The 20,908-nt window shown below is 45.6% G+C and overlaps 1 protein-coding gene across 1 annotated transcript in view; it reads left to right on the top strand.

Moving 5' to 3' along the window:
- The first annotated feature begins 65 nt into the window (after positions 1-65).
- The window catches only part of ABHD17C (abhydrolase domain containing 17C, depalmitoylase), a 61,381-nt gene continuing 40,538 nt past the window's right edge, over positions 66-20,908 (top strand). Inside the window, exon 1 of the mRNA XM_032175257.2 lies at positions 66-957. Coding sequence (XP_032031148.1) covers positions 362-957 — 596 coding nt within the window. The 5' untranslated portion in view covers positions 66-361. The remainder of the gene's footprint in view (positions 958-20,908) is intronic.

The following is a 20,908-nucleotide window of genomic DNA, read 5'->3' as shown; positions in this document are numbered from 1 at the left end:
GGCGGCGGCGGCGGCGGGCGTGCGGTAGCGGGAACGGGAGCGGGGGGCGGCGCGCACAAGCCGGCCATGGCCGCCGCCGCCGGCTTTGTGTGCCGCGCGCGGGCCCGGGCCGCCCGCGCCTCTCCTGGGCTCCGGGGCCGCCGCTGACCCTCCCGGGCTCCGAGCGCCGCGCCCGCCGGGCCGGCCCCGCCTCCTGCCCTCCTCCGCCTCCGCCTCCGCCTCCTCCTGCCGCCGGGCGGGCGGGCTGCAGCCGCCCTCCGCGCTCGCCTGCCCGCTCCCTCGCCGCGCGTCCGCCCTCCGTCCTCCCGGGCCAGCCAGCCAGCCAGCCAGCCGGGCCGGCGGCGGGCACCAGGCCGTCCCGATGCCCGAGCCAGGCCCCAGGATGAACGGCTTCTCGCTGGGCGAGCTGTGCTGGCTCTTCTGCTGCCCGCCCTGCCCGAGCCGCATCGCCGCCAAGCTGGCCTTCCTGCCGCCCGAGCCCACCTACACGGTGCTGGCGCCGGAGCAGCGCGGCGCCGGCGCGCCCGCCCCGGCCCCGGCCCAGGCTACCGCCGCCGCCGCCGCTGGCGCGGCCCAGCCGGCACCGCAGCAGCCCGAGGAGGGCGCGGGCGCGGGGCCCGGTGCGTGCAGCCTGCACCTCAGCGAGCGCGCCGACTGGCAGTACTCGCAGCGCGAGCTGGACGCCGTCGAGGTCTTCTTCTCGCGCACGGCCCGGGACAACCGGCTCGGCTGCATGTTCGTGCGCTGCGCGCCCTCCAGCCGCTACACGCTGCTCTTCTCGCACGGCAACGCCGTGGACCTGGGCCAGATGTGCAGCTTCTACATCGGCCTCGGCTCCCGCATCAACTGCAACATCTTCTCCTACGACTACTCGGGCTACGGCGTCAGCTCGGGCAAGCCCTCCGAGAAGAACCTCTACGCCGACATCGACGCCGCGTGGCAGGCGCTGCGCACCCGGTGAGCACCCGGGGTCGCCAGGCCTGACTTCCAGCTGTGGGGAGGCGGGGTGGGGGTCTCTTGGGGCCCCTGGGGCGGCCTGCCAGGAGAGGGGCCCCTCCTCTGGGGCTGAGGGCCAGCGGAGAGCCCCCTGGCCGCCGTAAATTCGCTTTTCTTGTCCCTCCCTGGCTTGCTCCCACCCTCTCCAAAAACCGCGCCAGCCTTCAGGTTCCTGGAGAGCTCGGACTCAGAGGTTTTGCCTACTTTGGCTCGCCTGGGTGTCGCCGGCCCACCGGCTGGGTCTTTTGTGGTTCCAGTCACCGCGAGTGGCAGCATGTGGGTGCTTAAGTACCGGGCAGAAAGAAACAACTTGGTTCGTGTTTCGTTTGTACGAGCTGAAGTGACCTTGGGCAAGGCACATGGGTTTCTAGACTCAGTTTCCTTCCCTGTAAAGTCAGTGGGCGAGACAGGATGGCCTCTAAAAGACTTTCTGGTTGTAAAGTGCCGGCAGGACAATGTCTGGGCAACCTTGGAGGCAGCTGGAGGGTCGGGTGGAGCGGGGAGTTTGCCTTCTGGTGGGGCAGAGTAGTGGCACTTTGGGGCAGGAAGTTAGCTGGTAGCTATGGGCCTGGCAACTTCCACACGGCCTCCATAACAGCCCAGGATAAATTCGAAACTTGCAGGGGCTGGGAAATCTCTGACCTTGAATTAGCATTCACAGAACGACTGAAAAGTGTTTAGGGTGGGCCATCTGTGAGCCAGGCACAAACTGGGGGCATGGTTTAGGGGTTAGACCTGGTTGTTTTATAACAAGCAAACCAAAAACGTGACTTTTATTCCCTATTAGACAAAAGTCTGATACATGGGCAGGTCAGGTTACCTGTTTGTGCTCCAGTTTGCGTTATCTGTGACCTTTCCGACCTGCCTCATAGCAGTGATGGTGAAAATTAACCTGAGGCCATGTCTATGATGAGATTTGATTTCTTCGGATGAAAGAGTCCCCAGAAGAAGTACACCGGGCATTATTGTCGCCATGGACCCTTCTATAGCTTTTATCTAAAACCTGTTTGCTTGGCTTATGCACATCACCAACGTTAATGATTTTTTTTTTTTTTCATTCGTACTCACGCATATGTTCCTAAGTGACTCCTTGCCTGTCTGGGAAAATGGCTTGTCCAACAGGGAAGTACTTAGTATTTGCTCTATGTTGCATGTTCATGCCCTCCTGAAGTCCTGAAGGGGATGCCCTCATTGGGATTATAGCTTTTCGAAAGTGGCTTAGGCAGATGAGAATGTATCATATGCAGATGCATTGGGTCAGAGTCTGTAAGTAGTTAAAAGCCACCTGTTCCAGTAAAGGGTTTCAAAAGTATGTGTCATACACAGTCAATAGCTTGCTAGAATTTGCTGTTGGCAAAGGTATTAAAAATAAGGTTGGCATTAGATCTTTAAAATTTGAAACATGAAAATCCTACCTTGAGTAGATTTTTTAATTTAAGAGTTTCCATAGAACATTGCTCCTATGTGTGCATGTCTACATTACAATGAAAGCCTTTCACATGGCTGACCCTTTGCCCCAAATATACAGGTGTGTCTGTGTTACAGCGTACGTGGAGCGTAGTTATTTCCTGGAAACTTTTTTTTTTTTTGGTCATATTTAGCTGAATTAAGGGGCGTTGTTTTGGATAATGTTGAATTATCTGATAGTGTATCAGTTGAATTAAGGGTAATTGTTTTGGATAATTTTGAATTATCTGATGGTATGTCTAAAGATTGCCCATGATTTATTTAATGTTATACCAGAACTCATATCTAAGTTAATTTATTCACCTGTAAAATAGGTTAGAATTTAAAGGCTGCACGTGAAGCTTAGAATTTGAAGGAACCTTACAGATTCTCATGTCTTGTGCTTTTCAAACTGTTTTGACTGTAACCTCACAGTAAGAAACACATTTTACATTTCGATCAAGCACATATACACGTCTATATCTACATACCTGAAGCCAATGCTTCACAAAACAGTAATTTTTCTATGGGCAGCACACATAGCATAATATGTTATTTCACTTTTTTTTTTTTTTTTTTGAGACGGAGTCTCGTTCTGTCACCCAGGCTGGAGTGCAGTGGCGCCATCTTGGCTCACTGTAAGCTCTGCCTCCCAGGTTCACGCCATTCTCTTGCCTCAGCCTCCCGGGTAGCTGGTACTACAGGCGCCCACCACCACATCCGGCTACTTTTTTGTATTTTTAGTAGAGACAGGGTTTCACCGTGTTAGCCAGGATGGTCTTGATCTCCTGACCTCATGATCCACCCACCCGGGACTCCCAAAGTGCTGGGATTACAGGCGTGAGCCACTGTGCCTGGCTTATTTCACTTTTATAAAAAAGAAAAAAAAAGATGGTTGTGAATTGCTAAATTTATTTCCCAGCTCATGTATGGACACTGCTCATGTTCATCCAGCTCATCTGACAAGAGGATAGACTGGCTGCCAATCAGCAGTAGGTCTCTCGATTACCAGTTTAGCACTCTTGCTAGGGCACCATTGCCATGGTAATCATATTTATCAGATTCTTCAAGAGGTGCATTTGTGTGTCTTGGTTATTCTGCTGACATAGGAGTTACCTAATTCTGAAGCCAATCAGCCCCTCCACCACTTTCCTCTTGCTGTTCAGTATGGTTCTTCTGCTCTTACTTGCCTGGAACATACCCTATTCTCTGTTCTTTTACAGCTTAATTCAGGTCAGTGCCATGGCAGGAATGCCTTCCATCCCATGTACCCATTCTTCTGCTACTGGGTCAGACTCTGTTTTCCACCGGCCATCCCCCATGTGGTCTTTGGGAATCTTTATCTTTCCTGCCCTCCTAGTTAACCACACTCTCCAGGACACTGATTGGAGAGCTTGCCTTGTTCTGAGTCATCTTCATCTCTGTACTTAGATTATGCCCCCAGGAGGACTGTAAGGTGCAGTGCCCTGCAGGCCCCAAAGCCCCACACTCAGGACTTTGCCCCACTCTTCTGCTCACACCTAGTCTTTTGTATCTGCCCTTCTCCTGTGCTAGGAACAATGGATCCTGACTGGATCTTAATTGGGTTAGGAGACCCTTTGTGTTCCCTGTGCACCTGGTACTCAGCCCCTTTGCTTGAGTTATCACAGTGTTGCTATATCTGTTATTTAACTGTATCTCCACTAAATTGAAAGATCTCTGAGGGCAGGGACAATATGTCTTCTCTATTCCTGACAATTGGCAAAATGTCTTAAAATAATAGGCACTCATTGGTTTTGTTGAACGAATTGCACATAATGGGTGCCCCATAAATAAGTGGGGTAAATTTAATTTTTCCTAAGTTGGACTCTTACAAGTACTTGGATCTTATTTTATCTTCAGGGTTTAATATCCATGGGTAAAACCATAGACAAAAAAAGGGGGCCAGATGTATTGGCTTGAGGCCTGATCCACTTTGTATTCATTGTATTGGTGTTCTTGTGACACTGAAATGTCTGTATTGAAGAGAAGAACAATACTAACCCATCCTTTGTATGTCTCTACATCTTTTATCCATTACCTGTTTGTGCCAGCTCCTGAGCATGCTAGAGTGAGCTGTCCAGCCCTTGAAACAGATGTAAATACTACCAATGTGCAGACCCCCATGCATGGATAAAGACAGTGAATCCCCGCAGATGATGAGTATTAAGGTGGGCACGTAATCCAGAGTAAGGGTTTCAGGAGGAAGTAGATTTGGTAAGAAAGGTGGTTGTTGCCATTTGGCCAATAGATGATTATTTTAAACTCTTGAAAAGTTACTGAAAAGAGTGTAGCGGAGAGGCAGGGTTTGAAGGAGCCAGGAAGAGTGGCATGAACAATGAGGAGAGCTCATTGAGCATGACGGAGATCCCCAAGATCAAGACTTGTTTTACGTTTGCATTACTGGTAAGTAATGTAAGTATGTTGTGAATACAAACAAGTGAGGGAGTGAATTGAAATCACTCAGACATATCTGTGGAAAAGACACTGAAAATCAGGGTCACCTTATTGGAGTGTATTGTTGTCACTTGAGTTGGGGAAGTAAAGTGATTAATCTGTGCAGGAACGGCTGCCTATTGGTTAAGGTGGGAGTAGGCAGATCAGCCTCCTCAGCACACATCCTTCCAGGGGATCCTCTTAGGGCTGAACAGTTTTAGACTGTGTGTGCACAAGTGGCACCATGACTCAAGAGACAGTGAATCAGACTGATTTGAAACTATAAACCCAAACAAGCAAATAGCCTGAAGAATGAGGTGTAAAGGAGGCAGAGTATTTTAGCTGAAATATTTTAATCTAGAGAAACAGGAGAGTGGGACTCTCCTGTTTGGACATTTGTAACTCAGGTGTCTGCTGATGCCATCCACAGAAGTCGTCTTTGATCCTTCTTTTTGATGCTGGTGACAAAAGCTGTGGAGGAGAGCGGCGTTTGGTAATGTAGGCAGAGAAACGTTGATACAGTCAGAGAAAGCAGATGCAGAGAGAAGAAGATAAATCTCTTCAGTGCCTTTAGTACAAAAGGCAAATTACAAAATACTTAATATTTCATTTATTCCTTTATTTGACCAGTAAACCATTAAACATAGGCTGGGTGTGGTGGCTCATGCCTGTAAACCCAGCAATTTGGGAGGCCTAGGCAGGAGGATCACTTGAGCCCAGGAGTTCAAGACCATCCTGGGCAACATAGTTGGGACCCCCATCTCTACAAAAAATTTTTGAAAGTAGCCGGGTGTGGTGGTGTGTGCCTGTAGTTCCAGCTACTCAGGAGGCTGAGGTGGGAGGATCGTCTGAGCCCCAGAGTTTGAGGCTGCAGTGAGCCGTGATCGCGCCACTGCTCTCTAGCCTGGGCAACAGAGTGAGATCCTGTCTCAAAAAACAAAACAAATAAAAAATCCCAAACTGTTAAACACACATTTATTTTTGCACTGCTTGTGCCAGACCGTGTACTACGTACTCTTGAAGTATTGTTAATCCCAAGCTGTTTCTTTTTGTTGTAAAAGGATGGATAGATTTCAGAGGCATTTTGAATACATAACTATGATTTGCTGTTTTATAACTTTTGTGTCGGTGATTCACAGGATCCGTAATTGGAAAATCCATGTCACAGCAAAGCTATAGAGGCGTCCTCTCAGGTCGTGGGATCCTTGAAAAACACCTTCTGTTGGTTGTGAATGGTGTTCACGGCCAGCAGTCTCAGGGTGGAATTCTCCTCGAGTAGCAAGTTACTTTCCTGGGCATGTTGAGGTTAATAACCTAACTTCTTTGTTCTCAGTGTTCTCAGAGGGAATACTATGATGCCATTAAGGAAAGAAAGCTTAGAATTTCTGCTTGAGTTTGACTGATTAGGCAACAGAAAAACAGAAATGTATCGGGCGTGGTGGCTCACAGCTGTAATCCCAGCACTTTGGGAGGCTGAGGCGGGCGGATCACTTGAGGTCAGGAGTTTGAGACTAGCCTGGCCAACATGGTGAAACCCTATCTCTACTAAAAATACAAAAATTAGCTGGGCGTGGTGGCAGGCACCTGTAATCCCAGCTACTCAAGAGGCTGAGGCATGAGAATGGCTTGAACCAGGGAGGCAGAGGTTGCAGTGAGCCAAGATTACGCCACTGCACTCCAGCCTGGGCGACAGAGCGAGACTCCATCTCAAAAAAAACAAAGAAAAACAGAAATGTTATGAATACTGTTTGACATAAGGGGAAAGCACAATGATATTTCTAGAAAGGAAATAGAATGTTGGCTTGCAATTCAAGGCAGTCAGTATGTGAACAGGAAGAATGTAGCTCTTAAGAACAGACCTGTTGAAATTGAAGTAGGCACAGTCCGTTTTGGGGATCCACTCAGAGCCCTTCTCTTTGGTCCACCTTCAGCCTGTTTCCAAGTGCTCTTTTGTCATACCTGGCTCTTCCGGCTTGCCTCACCGTGTGGTTTGGCAGGTTTTCTCTCTTTATCAGTACCAGAATCTGAGCTCTCACTCTCCTCTCACCACAATTTACTTACCCATGGTTCTGTTTTGAGGGGCCTTGCTTTTCTCCAGTAATCCAGTTGCAAAAGATCTGACAGATGACTTCATTTTCTGTGTTAATGGGCAATAACTCCTTAATGTGTTCTCTTCCGAGCATGGTTGTTTTCATTTAGGGCACTCTTAGAGGCTCAGTCTTCTCTAAAATTCACTCTTAGCTCAGGCACGGTGACATAGCCTCACTGAGACCTCCCTGTAGTCTCAGCTACTGGGAGGCCGAGGTGGGAGGATTGCTTGAGCCCAGGAGTCTCAGACCAGCCTGGGCAACATAGTGAGGCCTTGTCTCTACAAAAAATAAATTAGCTGGGCATGGTGGCTCATGCCTGTAGTCTCTGAACCCAGGAGTTTGAGACCAGCCTGGGCAACATAGCAAGAACCTGTCTCCAAAAACCAAAATCAAGTCTTAAAACTCTAATAATGCCATGGCATATTGGTGTAAAAAGCATTTTTTTTCCCGTGCAGAAGTCACTTAAATCATACAGTCCTGAGATTACTTAGAGCTTCCCTTTAAGGTCATTGCCTACCTTATATTACTGCTTCTATTCCTCACTCTGTCTCCAAATTTAGTAACAACTCTCTTCAGTGTTGATAATCCCATATAAGACTCCAAAATCTGGCTTTAGGAATTGCAGTGTTCATTTTAGTAGCAGCTTTACCCTCTGTACTGGATTCTGCTTAGGCTCGTGTTGAAACTATAAATCTGCTCTACTTTAAGAATCCTGTGTACAGGAATCCAGAGTCTCAACATATACAGTTAGGAGATTATTATTTGGATAACAGAGTGCTTTTTTTTTGTTAGGGCTGCTTTAAATAATAGGCTTTCTAATTTCATCTAAAAGATGTGATTCAAAAAAGACAAACAAAACCTTTTAGACTAGAAAAATTAGTTCTGACTGTAGCACTCCCACTAATTCACTATGTGAGTTTTGTGCAGCTGTAACAGAAGACCTGTGACTGGGTAGTTTATAAAGAAAGAGGTTTCCTTCCCAATTTCTGGAGGCTGGGAAATGCAAGATCGAGGCACTTGCATGTTTGGTGTCTAATGATGACTGCTCTGCTTCCTGGCTGGCTTCTTGAACCAAAGGCGGGAGGAAGGCTCTTGCTCAAAGTCTTCCTCCAGAAAAGCCAAAGGGCAAGCGAGGGAGGGGAGAGAGGCGCAGACTCCCTCTTTGATAAAGAAGCTTCTCTGAGATAAGGCATTATCTGTTCATAAGAATGGAGCCCACATGGCCTGATCACCTGTTAAGGGTCCCACCTCTTAATCCAGTTACCATGGATTTGGGAGAGCACAAGCATTCAAACCATAGCAGCCCCCTTAAACAAGATACTTCACACTTTTGGGCTTCACATTCCACTGTTTGAAACCTGCAATAATGAAATGTGATCCAACTGCATGGCTTCTGAGGTGTCTTCTGGTAAGTCTGTGTTTTGTGACTTTTAGGGAAACCACCTAATGTTTTTGAATTTGCTTTTTCTTAACTACACTGGGAAATACAGTGGATTCATTCTGGTACAGTGGATCTCCACCTTAGCTGTACTTTAGAATCTCCTAGGTAGATTTTTTTTAAGTGTGCAGTCTATGTATATGAGTGTGCGTGTGTGCACACACACAGCCAGAGTTGAGACACACTAGCCTAGAAATGTCCAAGAGCCAGTGAGTATATTAAGATCAGCCCCGATTATAATTTGTTAAGAGTTGAAAAAAATGGAATGTTAGAAAAGAGTTTTTACACATTTATATACAGCTATCCCCCCTTACCTGTGGGGGATACATTCAAAGACCCCCGATGGATGCCTGAGCCTTGGAGAGTACCAAATCTGGTTTACATTATGTTTTTTCCTATACATACATATCTACAATAAAGTTTAATTTACAAAATAGGCACAGTAAGAGATTATCAGTAATAGGTAATAATAAAATAGAACAATTGTGCCAATATACTATAAGGAAAGTTAAGTGAGTGTGATCTCTCTCTCACAGAGTGTCTTGTTCTGTACCGTGGATAGCTGAAACTGCAGAAAGCAAAGCAGTGGATGAGGGGAGAGTGCTGTAGATGGTTTCAGATAAAGATCTTTGGTGGCCAGGAACCCACTAGAGTAAACCATATGAAGGGGCAGTGGTTGAAAAGAAATCACATTCGTATTTGTGAGATTCCAGGGAGCCTGAAGCTCCTGCCCCGTTCCTCTCTCTCCAGCTGCCTCTCTGGGGTTGGCTCCTCTCATCTCCTGTCCACATGCCTGTCCCGTTGCTCTTTCTACACCCAAGCCTTTTCCCTCATTCACACTCGCTGCACATCACTGTGGCCCACCCCACCTAGCCTTGTTCTGACCTGGCTGCCTGGAGCTGGGCTCCTTCATGCTTAGTTCCCATCCTTGCTTCACCTGGTTGTACCCCCGGGATAGTGAGGGCTGGTGCTAAAGCAATGTAAGAAATGCAGCCACCTCCTTGGAGCCTGCAGGAGGGCACAGTCCTGAGAGACGGGGGCTGTGGCTGGGTGAGCATGTGGACACCCCAGGATGCTGTCACTTCTGTGCCTCCTGAGTCAGGCTCCTGCCCCTCCTCCAGTTGTGGATGGAGGATTGCATGGAATGGTCACTGCTCTCCACTGAGCTCCCTGTGTGACACAGAGCTCAGTCTGACAAGAGAGCATCGACCTTGAATAATAGACTACAATTAATTCCTTAAACCAGGTCAGTAGAGCGGTGACATCATTGCCTTTTTGAGACCACGTGTGTGTGGGTGCCCATTGCAAGCCTGGAAGTGAAAGGCTATGGAAAAATAGGTCTGTTCCCTTTTGTTGACTCTGCTGCCTCCTGTCCTGCAGCTGACACACCATCCACCGTCGGGCTATGGGACTGATGATGATAAGTGATCTGTGGTGTGGACATAATTCTGAACAGCCTGTGGGGCAGTGGAGGTCAGCCCAGGCATCAGGTGAAGAAGGCAGGAGAAAAGAGGCAAGGGAGGGAAGATGGCCAAAACTTGATGGTGCCAGCAGACTTCTGTGTGGCTTGGGTTGGAAGTTCCTGGCGTGAAATGGTTTAATGATTTAATTCTTCATTTAGAAGGTTTACAACCGGAACTGATTCTGGCTCTTATGTCAGAGTCACATGGGCAAGGTTGTCTCAAGGGTAACCTGGGGAGAAATGTTCCCTGCAGTTCTGAGCTTCCTATGATTTGTGTGTGTGTGTGTGTGTGTGTGTGTGTGTGTGTGTGTGTGTGTGTGTGGTTAGGAGCATATATTTTAGAGTTCAACAGACCTGATTTTAGGTCCTGCCTGTGATTAGCTGCTTGACCTCAGGCAAGTTTTCTACCATTTCGAGCCTCAGTTAAAATAATGATGATGGTTACAATAGCTGCAACCACCTTGTCAGGTGCTTAACACAGTGCTTTCCACATAGTAAGAGGATGGTATTGTTTAGGATTATTGATAAAATTTTTAGAGCTATAATAACCAAATGCTCAGATCATGCTGAAAACTAGGTGCTTAGATCGGAAGGAGTGTTAAAGAAATTGCTTCTTTTCCCACTGTGTAGATACAAATACCCAGGTCAAGCCTAGCTTGGTGGATGTGGAAGTGGAGAAACGGTAAAGATGTTTTAGTTTTATTTATAGCTAAGGGGGACGTCTGTTTGGAATTGTTGCTTATGGCCTCAAGAGCTTTGGAGAGTGGTATGCATTAGTATTTTAAATCTGATAGCATTTCATCTACCTAGGTGTTTATGTCCCCAAGGGAGATCTTTAAAGGAGAGGAAACCCTACCTGTAATCCAACACCTGCAGTTACTTTGCAAACCATTCCTGGTTTGCCCCCTCCACTTTGCACTTTTGGGAGCTGGGCAGGAATCAGAGACTTCTCTGAGCAGAGTTAGGGATGGCAAGGACCAGAAGGCAAAAGCCTGTATTGTGTGCACCATTCAAGATGTTCTGGTTGCGCTTTACTTATGGGACGATCCTTAATAGAGTTAACCTTCCCTTTTCCTAGTTGGCCAGGGGACCTGAACAGCAAGCTTCCTTTTAAAATATGAATGCTCCCATAATGCCTTGCACCTCAGATTCATGTGGCATTTTCACAGCTCTGTGTAATGGAGCTCAGTGATAACTCCCACAGTATTGATTCACTTTAGAGTGTTAAAGGACCATGGCTCCATGGTGAAATTGGAAACTTCTGTTTTCCAGGAAGTCGAGGTCATTCAGATTCAATGCTCAGACGAATAGTTAACCGTTGTACGTCAATTACTTGCTGAATCGCTGAGAGGAGCGTAACCTCAAGCTTACTTGTTAACAGAGTACTGTTTAAATTTCCAAAGGAAAAACGAGCGTAGAGAACGGCCAGTGCTGATGATTAGTTTGCTCCTTCACTTTACATTTTTTAATGGTTACAATGAAATCTGGGCAGTTACTTTGGGGGAAAAATGTAAAGAAGCCTGTGTTCAGAATATATCCACAAAAAGTGAGTTTCCAGATGTTAAGTATAAATCTACTAGCTAAAATCTCTGTGATTATGATTGATAATGAGATGATAATTCTTACCTAATCTCAGACTGTTTTTAGAGACTGTCATGGACATAACTAAACCCTGTGCAGCGATGATTATATGGATTGCAAAGGTTTATGATACTAGAACAAGAATTTTGTGTGCTGATCTCACTTAAATAATTTGATTTATCCCTATTGTCATAAATAACCCAAGGGTATTTCAGTTTCTCCAGTTTTGATTGTTGTCGTGATGTTTAACTATCACTGTTGTCCTTATAATGTGTAAACTTTATACTATTTTAATTTTAATGTAACTATTAGGAAAGGACAATTCGCATGCTAATCACTTTGAAGCATGTTTTATAGTATACAAGAAGACTGGATAAAATAAGTACATTAAAAAATGAACATGCCATTGTAAAGGCCAAGGGAAAACTTCTATGTGTGCCGAAGGTTTGCTGAAAAATCACTTGATAAAAAGCAGATTAATAGGAGAAATGGCATATAAATTTATCTGCGTGCACAGGGGAAAAATTACAGAATACTCAGTATCCCAACGGGGTGCATATTCTTATATACCCTACGTCTTAGGGGAAAGGGAAATGGGAAAGTGTGGATGATTTTAGAGGGATGGTAAATGATTTTTAGGAGAATTTAATGGACTTAAAGAACATACAGTGGCCTGAGATAAAGTCTGTTGGATCTGCAGGACAGACAGTGGTTTGTGACAAAAGTCTGTCTAGGTGTGTTGACAAACTGCAGTCTTTCTTCCTGCAATAGGAGTTCAGTTAATGAAAACTTACAGAAGGCACCAGAAGTAATTGTTTTCTTCTTTGGTGGATCTAGATCGGGGTGTCCAATCTTTTTGGGCCACATTGGAAGAAGAATTGTCTTGGGCCACACATGAAATATACTAATACTGGCGATAGCTGATGAGCCCCTCCCCCCCCCAAAAAAATACAAAAAAATCCACAATGTTTTAAGAAAGTTTACGAATTTGTGTTGGGCCACATCATCCAAAGCCATCCTGGGCCAGGGGTTGGACAAGCTTAATCTGGGCTTAAGGCAGATAAGGGAACTTTAGAGAACAACTTCATGCTGTGGTTTGGGAGGGTCAGAGTTTTGATGGGGAGGGGCAGGGAGGCTTCCTAAGGCTTCTACAGCTCCGCGTGTCAAAGGGGATATCCATTTTTGAGCCCCAATGCAATCATATATTTAATTGGAATAAATTAGAGTTTCCTACTAAAAATTCCAAGAAAACCCCAAAAGGCTAAGAAGGTATTACACTAAAAATATAAATGGTTTCCATTTCCTGTTTCCATCCCTGAAGCTCAGTGGGAGCTTGCAGTGCAAGGGTTCCAGCTGCCTCTGGCTGCGGCCACAGGACAGTCCTTCCATACCTGGGCCCCGGGCACTGTCAGCGCAGCTCTTCATGCTCCTGTCACTCTTCCTTTTATCCAGGCTCCAAGTCACAGAGTCCTCTGTGGTCCCTTTCTCTTCTTCATCTGAATATCTGGTCAGCCACACGTTTCCATTATTATTTCCTTTGTTTTCCTTCTTTTCCTTCTCCTCCTTTCTTTATTCTAGGCTCTTGATAGCTTGTCCCGGAATTACTACACTAGCCCGTTCTCCCCACCTCGCATTCTTCTCTATTTTTTTGTTTTGTTTTGTTTGTTTTTCCAGACAGAGTCTTGCTCTGTCGCCCAGGCTGGAGTACAGTGGCATGATCTCAGCTCACTGCAGCCTCTGCCTCCTGGGTTCAAGTGATCCTCACACCTCAGCCTCCCAAATAGCTGGGATCACAGGCATGTGCCACCACGCCCAGCTAATTTTTGTATTTTTAGTAGAGACAGCGTTTCGCCATGTTGGCCAGACTGGTCTCGAACTCCTAAGCTCAAGCAATCCTCCCGCCTCAACCTCCGAAAGTGCTGGGATTACAGGCGTGATTGTACATATGTTTTGTGAGTTAAGCCTGAATTCTCCAGTACAGGGGGCAGGCTTAACTCTGCGTGGTCAGCTTCACTCACTCCTTCCTCTCAGGCACCTGGACCAGTGCAGCCTGGCGGGTAATGGGTACTCATTGGATATTGGTTGAGTAAATAAACAAGTAAGTTGGTAATAACGGAGTTCACAAACTTTAGTGTAAGAATTACTGGGAGGCCTTGTTAAAATAGATGCCAGACCCCATCCTCAGAGACTCTGAGAGAATAGTTGTGGAGCGGGCCCAGATGCAGTCATTTTAAACCCGCAGGCCTGTAGGGAGGGTGGGTTGTCTGTATTTTAGGAACCTGGGGACATGAAGTTCCTGAGGGAGGCAGTTGGAGACCCCACATAGTGACCATGCTTGTACAGTATTACCTGTTCCTTGGAAGTTTCTGCAAATCTCCTTTTCTGAATCTCCTTTGCCGGAGCAGTGATAGTCACTGGGCAACTTGGAGTTTATATTATACCAGGGGTTTCAACATTTTTTTAGCAGTAAATATATACTTTTATAAATATATGTATATATTGTAAATATAAATATATAGTTTTTTTAAAAAAGCTATTGGGGCCTGGCGTGGTGGCTCACGCCTATAATCCCAGCACTTTGGGAGGCCGAGGCGGACAGACCACTTGAGGTCAGGAGTTTGAGACCAGCCTGGTCAACATGGTGAAACCCCATCTCTACCCAAAGTACAAAAATTAGCCAGGTGTGGTAGCGCACGCCTGTAGTCCCAGCTACTTGGGAGGCGGAAGCATGAGAATCACTTGAACCCAGGAGGCAGAGATTGCAGTAAGCTGAGATTACACCACTGTACTTCAGCCTGGGTGACAAAGCGAGACTCTGTCTCAAAAATAAAACAACAAAAAAAAAACCACACACATAAAAAAGCTATTGGTAGCCGTTGTTGGCCTCCAGGATATAGTTGCATACTCCTCGAAGACTCACACATCTGGATCACCATTTTCTTTGCCCCTGGATGTCCTGCTTTCATCCCGTGTAGTGTGAATATCCTGGTCTGTTGAGAGCCTGTTCAGCAGCCCCGCCTCACACTTCCCGGCCTCTCCCTCATTGTTCTCCTCCTCCACCCTGCACCACTCTGCAGCAGCCCACACCTGTGGCCACACCTTGTACCTCGTGATCACCTGGAATGCTCTGCTTCCAGGATTTTGAATTCTGAAATACTCCTTTCTGACACACGTCATATCCTGTTGGATCTGCGTGTTTAACAAACATATTAAGTGTCCACCGTGGGCCAGGCTTTCTTCCAGAACAAAACAAGCAAAACCCCTGCTCTTGTGAAGCTTTGTTTCGTAAGTGCCCATGAAAAACAGTCATCATAATGATTATGTGAATGATAGTTTATTATTCAAATATGATAAGTGCTAGAGGAAAACATAGAACAGGGCAAGGGCATTGGAGTACTAGAGAATGGATGGGTTGGCTGCAACTTTTAAAGGATGATTAGGGTATGCTTCATTCAGAGAATGACACGTGGCCCCAAGCAGTGAGGGGTTAGCTATGTGCAGAAATGGGCTGAGGGACCAGGATCCTAAGATGGGGCATGGTTGGCAGATGTAGAGATCATCAAGGAAGCCAGCGGGGGGCTAGAGCAGGGCATGTAAGGGGTGTAGGGGTAAGATGAGTAGTAGGAGATGAGGACTGGGAGTAACTGGGGAGGGGTGAGGGCATTGGTCACATAGGGCCTTGCAGACCATTGCAGGGACTTTGGCTTTGACAGCAGGAAATGGGAGCCATTGGAGGGCTTTGGGTAGAGATGTGACATGATTTGACTTAGGTTTTGGAAGGATCACTCTGTGTTAATGACAAATTGGAGGAGCTGATATGTCAAGGGAGGAAGGTGAGAGACCAATTAGGATTCAAATGCAGTATTTTAGATGAGAGATGCTGGTGGCTTGGGCCAGAGTATTAGCAACAGCAGTGGTGAGATTTTGGATGTTATTTTAAAGGCAGAACCAACAACAGTATTTGCTGATGCAGAGTGGGGAAGGGGAGTGTCAAGGATAACGCCTAGGATTTTGGCTTGAGAAACAGGAAAACTAGAAACTGAGACTGATTTTTTTTCTTTCAGTTTCATTAACTTTTTTCTTTTTGTGGAGATAGGGTCTCACTATGTTGTCCAGGCTGGAACTCCTGGGCTGAAGCAATCTTTCTGCTCCTGCCTCTGCCTCCCTAAGTGCTGGGATTACAGGCGTGAGCCACCGTGCCCGGCAGAATTGCTGTTGATTGAGATGGGGAGGGCTGTGAGTGGCTCAGGATTGTGGGGCAGGGCATAGATCAGGAGTATTGTTGAGCTGGAGGTGCTCGTCAGACCTTTAAGTGGAGATGTAGAGTAAGCAATAGAATATAAGTCTAGAGTTCAGGAGGGAGGGCTGGGCTAGAAATAAATTTGGGGATTCTCCCTTCAGAGAAGGAAAGGCAATTAAGCCAAAAACAAACCTGAAAGAATTGGCAGTTTTTCCTGGGGTAGACCTACCTCTGCTTCTGTGCCAAAATCACCCTGTAGGCGCTCTGCTCATCTGGCTCTGTAGCATCTTTGATCAGTGTTGCCACCAGGCCTTTAAAAGAACCCAGTGTTGAGGATCAGATGCTCACATGAATCACTGAATGACAGGTCTCTCTCTGTAGGAGAGAGCATCCTGACATCAGATTGTGACATCAGGTTGTGGGTTGTGGCTCTTTGGTCACTTTCTGTGGCTGGAGAGTGATCGCTCATTTCCCCCGAGATTTCTTTCTAGCACCCAGAAGAGCAGCAGGACAGCTCCATGCTTGCTGTAGCAGCCCCAGGCAGCCCGCAGGTGATTTCCCATAGGAGGCTCTACGCACTGCAGTTTTGCCAGAGGTCTTGTCGTTACTGCATGCTTCCTGGCTTCCACTAGATTATTTCCAAAAAAAACCCTCCTACTGACTCGGTGTGGACTAGTGTTTCTTGATTTGTAAAATGTGAGAGAACCATAATTACTTTGGCAGGATTAAGTGTGGTGAAGATTACAGTTTTAATTTGCATAATGCCTCCTGCCTGTCTGTTTCCCTGTATTTCCTCTCTGAACTGAAAATGGGACCAGTTTCCTGGGGACTTTTGCAGGCACTGGATCTTCTGAAACCCATTCTTGTATTATTTTTGAGTTTTCCTCTTACTTACATTTGCTAAAGAACTGCAAAGCTAACTAACAAACACACCAAACAATTGGGAGTCTGTATTTCTCAGGACTTGTCCCTTCATTTGCAACTCTTTTTTGAAAAGTTCTAGGTAGAATGAAAGACTGCTGCCTGTATATTTATGAAGGAAGAAAAATGCCATGGCCTTTCTTTGCTCTTAACCTGCTTTTCTGCAGTCGTCAGATGCTGGTATCCATTAGCCCTCCTGCACCATTCACATCTCCCTTGCCAACAAGACAGACTTCCCGTTCTCTGCTCCCATAGTTCTAAGATTATGCCTTTGTTCTAGCCCTTATCCCCCGGTCCTTTGGTTACTGATGACTGTACCTGGACTCCTCCGTTGGAATGTGATCTTCTTGAGGACAGAGGTAGTATCTAACTCTTTAGACTCACCCGGAGCCCAGTACAATAGTTCTTATGTCGAAGGACTGGGTAGAATCACTGTAAGAGGTAGGATTTGTATTGAGAGCTCATTCTTTTCAGGTTCAGGATGTGGGGCCTTCATCTCCTTTGATTCTTGGAATGGAGGCATCAGTCAGGTGGCTGGTGCAGCCCCAGCTTCCTGCTGAGGTTCCTCTCTAGGCATGGATGTGAATGTGTAGCCCAGCCAAGGAGGGGTAGAAGGAGCCATCTGGGCCCAGGAAACAGCCTGCCATCGATCCTTCAACTGCCTGGACTTCTATATAGAAGACAAAGCTTATTTTCTTAAGAGCAGCCTCACCTGTCTGTGGGTGAGGTCCAAGAAGAGGAATAGAAGTGCTCAGAGGAGAAGGGGAATGTTTGTTCTTCTTGTGGTGTGTTGGGGAGGAGTGTGTCCATCTGTCAGTGTAGTACAGCCCTCCATATGTGGATTGACAGCCATCTCATTCTAATATATTTTTATAATACTTGGGAAAAGTGACTGTGGTTGTTATGATTGAAGGATATGCCTATACGTCAAGTGTCACTTGATAATGAAAATGCAGAATTCAAACAATTTTTTTCTAAAATGTATAGTTTTACTGACTGCCTGCCTATCGGCTTCATCTCCTCGGATCCATGAGACCTGTGCATTTGCTGTCTTTTTGTTACTTTGCCATGTTGTTTTATTAAAAACAAAACAAAACTTTATAATGGAAAAATCTCAAATTATACACAATGTACAGAAAATATTAAGATAAATTCCATGGCGGTCTCATCACCTGCAGCAACTATTAACATTCCACCATTCTTACAGCATCTACAGTTCCACTCACACTCCACCCCCACCCTGTTATTACTACTTTGTAAGTCTTTTTTTTTTTAAGGAAAAATGTGCATGCATTGAAATGTACAAATCATAGCTCTCTTAACTTCCTAGCAGTGTCTTCTTGCCACCCACAGAAGCTCTCAGGCGCAGTGATGAGCCAGCCGCAGAGCCAAGCTCTCCTTGGTGTGCCTGGTAACAGTGTCCTGCCATTTTTGGGATGTGGATTGCACTATGAGAGTATAGTTAAGGGAGGTTGTGAATAAATTTAATACCAAATAGTTACCAAAGGAAAGCCACTGAGGTCTTGTTCATTTTTTTTTTTTTTTTTTTCCAAAATCAGTCTTAGAAAGGAAAACAGAAAGAAAGATAGGGAACTCCAGGAGTGTGTCCCATTTATCCAGAATTAGTGGTATGCCATAAACAGAGCCCTGGTCTGGAGCTGGGAGAACAGTGGCTTTCATTAACATTGAGGTACGGGCCGGGTGCAGTGGCTCACGCCTGTAATCCCAGCACTTTGGGAGGCCAAGGCGGGCGGATCACGAGGTCAGGAGTTCGAGACCACCCTGGCCAACATAGTGAAACTCCGTCTCTACTAAAAATACAAAAAATTAGCCAAGAGTGGTGGCAGGCGCCTGTAATCCCAACTACTCGGGAGGCTGAGGCAGGAGAATGGCTTGAACCTGGGAGGCGGAGGTTGCAGTGAGCAGAGATCGCGCCATTGCACTCCAGCCTGAGTGACAGAGCGAGACTCCGTCTCAAAAAAAAAAACAAAAACAAAAAACATTGAGGTACACGGCTGTGTGGCCTGGGTAGTCTTATAATATCTTTGGATCTCATTGTCTACACATACACACACACACACACACACACACACACACACACACACACATATTTATTTATTTATTATTTTTCTTTTTTGAGACATGGTCTTGCTCTGTCACCCAGGCTGGAGTTCAGTGGCGCAATCATGGCTCATCACACTCCTGACCTCCTGTCTCAGGTAGTCTTCCCATCTCAGCCTCCTGAGTAGCTGGGACTACAGGTGCGGGGCACCACACCTGCCTAATTTTTGTATTTTTTGTAGAGAAGAGATTTTTGCCATTTTGTCCAGGCTGGTCTTGAATTTCTGGGCTCAAGCAATCTGCTTACCTTGGCCTCCCAAAGTGCTAGGATTACAGGCGTGAGCCATCATGCCCAGCCTGTCTCCATTTATAAAGTAGGCAGTTTGCATTAGATTGTAGTTCTGGTGTAACCAGCATTCCTTGAACGTCTGTTTTATGCTAAACACATTTCACACATTACATAATTTTAATCGCCACCCATCTGTGAGGCATGAACTGTTGTTGTCTCCATTTCACAGATGCAGAAACTTAGGACCAGGATAGATGAATGATTTGTCCCAGGTCACACCACGTTAAAAGGTGAGCCAGGATTTGAACCCAGGCAGTCTGACCCTGGAGCCCATGCTCTAAAACTAGAAAATATTCAGTACATGCATAGTCTTCCAAGGTGGTGGGGAGTGGACATCTAGAAAATACTCAAGACGTACGCTAGGGGTACAGAAAGATAACACCAGAACTTATATTTTGGCTTAATATTTATTATTTTTCATTGTTTTTTGTGTGTTTTCAATTTCTGTAGATTTTGTAGTGTTTTAAAACACACACACACGTGCACAAATCAGGAGCACATGCTCTCATTTTTATGAAAAAGGATGCATGATTAAAAGTTGAGACACCAGTGTTCTCAATTCATAGTGTTACTTAATATATTTTTGGATTTCTTTTCTCAGAAATACAGTATCTGAGCATGACAGTAAATTAAAATGCTTGGAAATTGCAGTCTTTCAACAAATCGAGTACTTGATATATGTCAGGTGTGGGGCTAAGTGCTAGGTATAATCTTCTGCAGTAAAAAAAAAATACACAGTGTTAGCCAGGATGGTCTCGATCTCCTGACCTCATGATCCGCCCGCCTCGGCCTCCCAAAGTGCTGGGATTACAGACGTGAGCCACCGCGCCCGGCCTACACAGTTTGCATTTTGAAAGATTACTTTGTATACCCCTAGAGAGGTTTCTCCCCATGGAATTCTATATTGTCTGTTTTCTGATGACATAAAATTTCTCCTGAGTTTTTGGAAATCAATTGAAAGGAAGGAAAGAATTGCAATGGCCATTCAGATTCCTCTCACCATTTGGATTGAGTGGTTCTGACCTGACCACTTTACCATTTTTTACTGTTGATTCCGATCAGAGGAAGGTGGCTAAGGATTAATAAACGGAAACCTGGATAACTGTAGGTGGGCCTGAGTTAAGAGCAAGGACAGTAGAGCCAGACCACCTGGGTCTGAACCTGCCTACACTGTTTAATCTCTGTGCCTCAGTTTCCTCTTCTGTAAAGCGGGGAAATGATAATTGTGAATATAGTAGGATTGTTATTCATAGTAAATGAGTGAGTGTTTGCAAAGTGCTTACATGTAAGTTGGATAGAATACATTTTTAAAAAACTGAAAGGAATGAGGGAAAGATATGAATGAATGAATTTATAGTAGTAGACAGCTTTGAAAGATTTGAAGAATAGCTACCCACCTATTTCTAAATGGGTTTTGTGATCTTCAAAGCGCTTTCACGTATACTCTCTTGGTTCCTAAGAACGGTTCTGTGCAGCCCACATGGCTGTTAACTAGTGAGTGCAAGGTTTCCATGTATTTCTTTTGACTTTTACATGTTTTCAGTGTTTCAGTTGCCTAGATTAACTTGTTGCCATTAGTAGTCATTTTTGTCATTTGCTTTGTAATGCTTTTGTCAGTCTAAATAAAGCAATGTGTCCAAATGGTCTAGCAACATAGTCTTTCCCTATTTGACCTGAAAAAAAATTTAGAGCAATTGAATTTTAATTCTTACAGTCTGCTTATGGACATTACTGTAATTGTTTTCTTGAGCCATGATAATCTATATTAAATAATCTGGAGCAACATTTTATTCCTGATTATTTAAACAAGGACCAGTTTTTCTTACTGACTTGCATCTTTTTAGGCAGGGAGTCAAAATCTTTAAAAGTC

Source organism: Hylobates moloch, unplaced genomic scaffold, assembly GCF_009828535.3.
Source record: "Hylobates moloch isolate HMO894 unplaced genomic scaffold, HMol_V3 SCAFFOLD_14, whole genome shotgun sequence".
Taxonomy (NCBI): domain Eukaryota; kingdom Metazoa; phylum Chordata; class Mammalia; order Primates; family Hylobatidae; genus Hylobates; species Hylobates moloch.
This window is presented reverse-complemented; position numbering and strand designations above follow the sequence as displayed.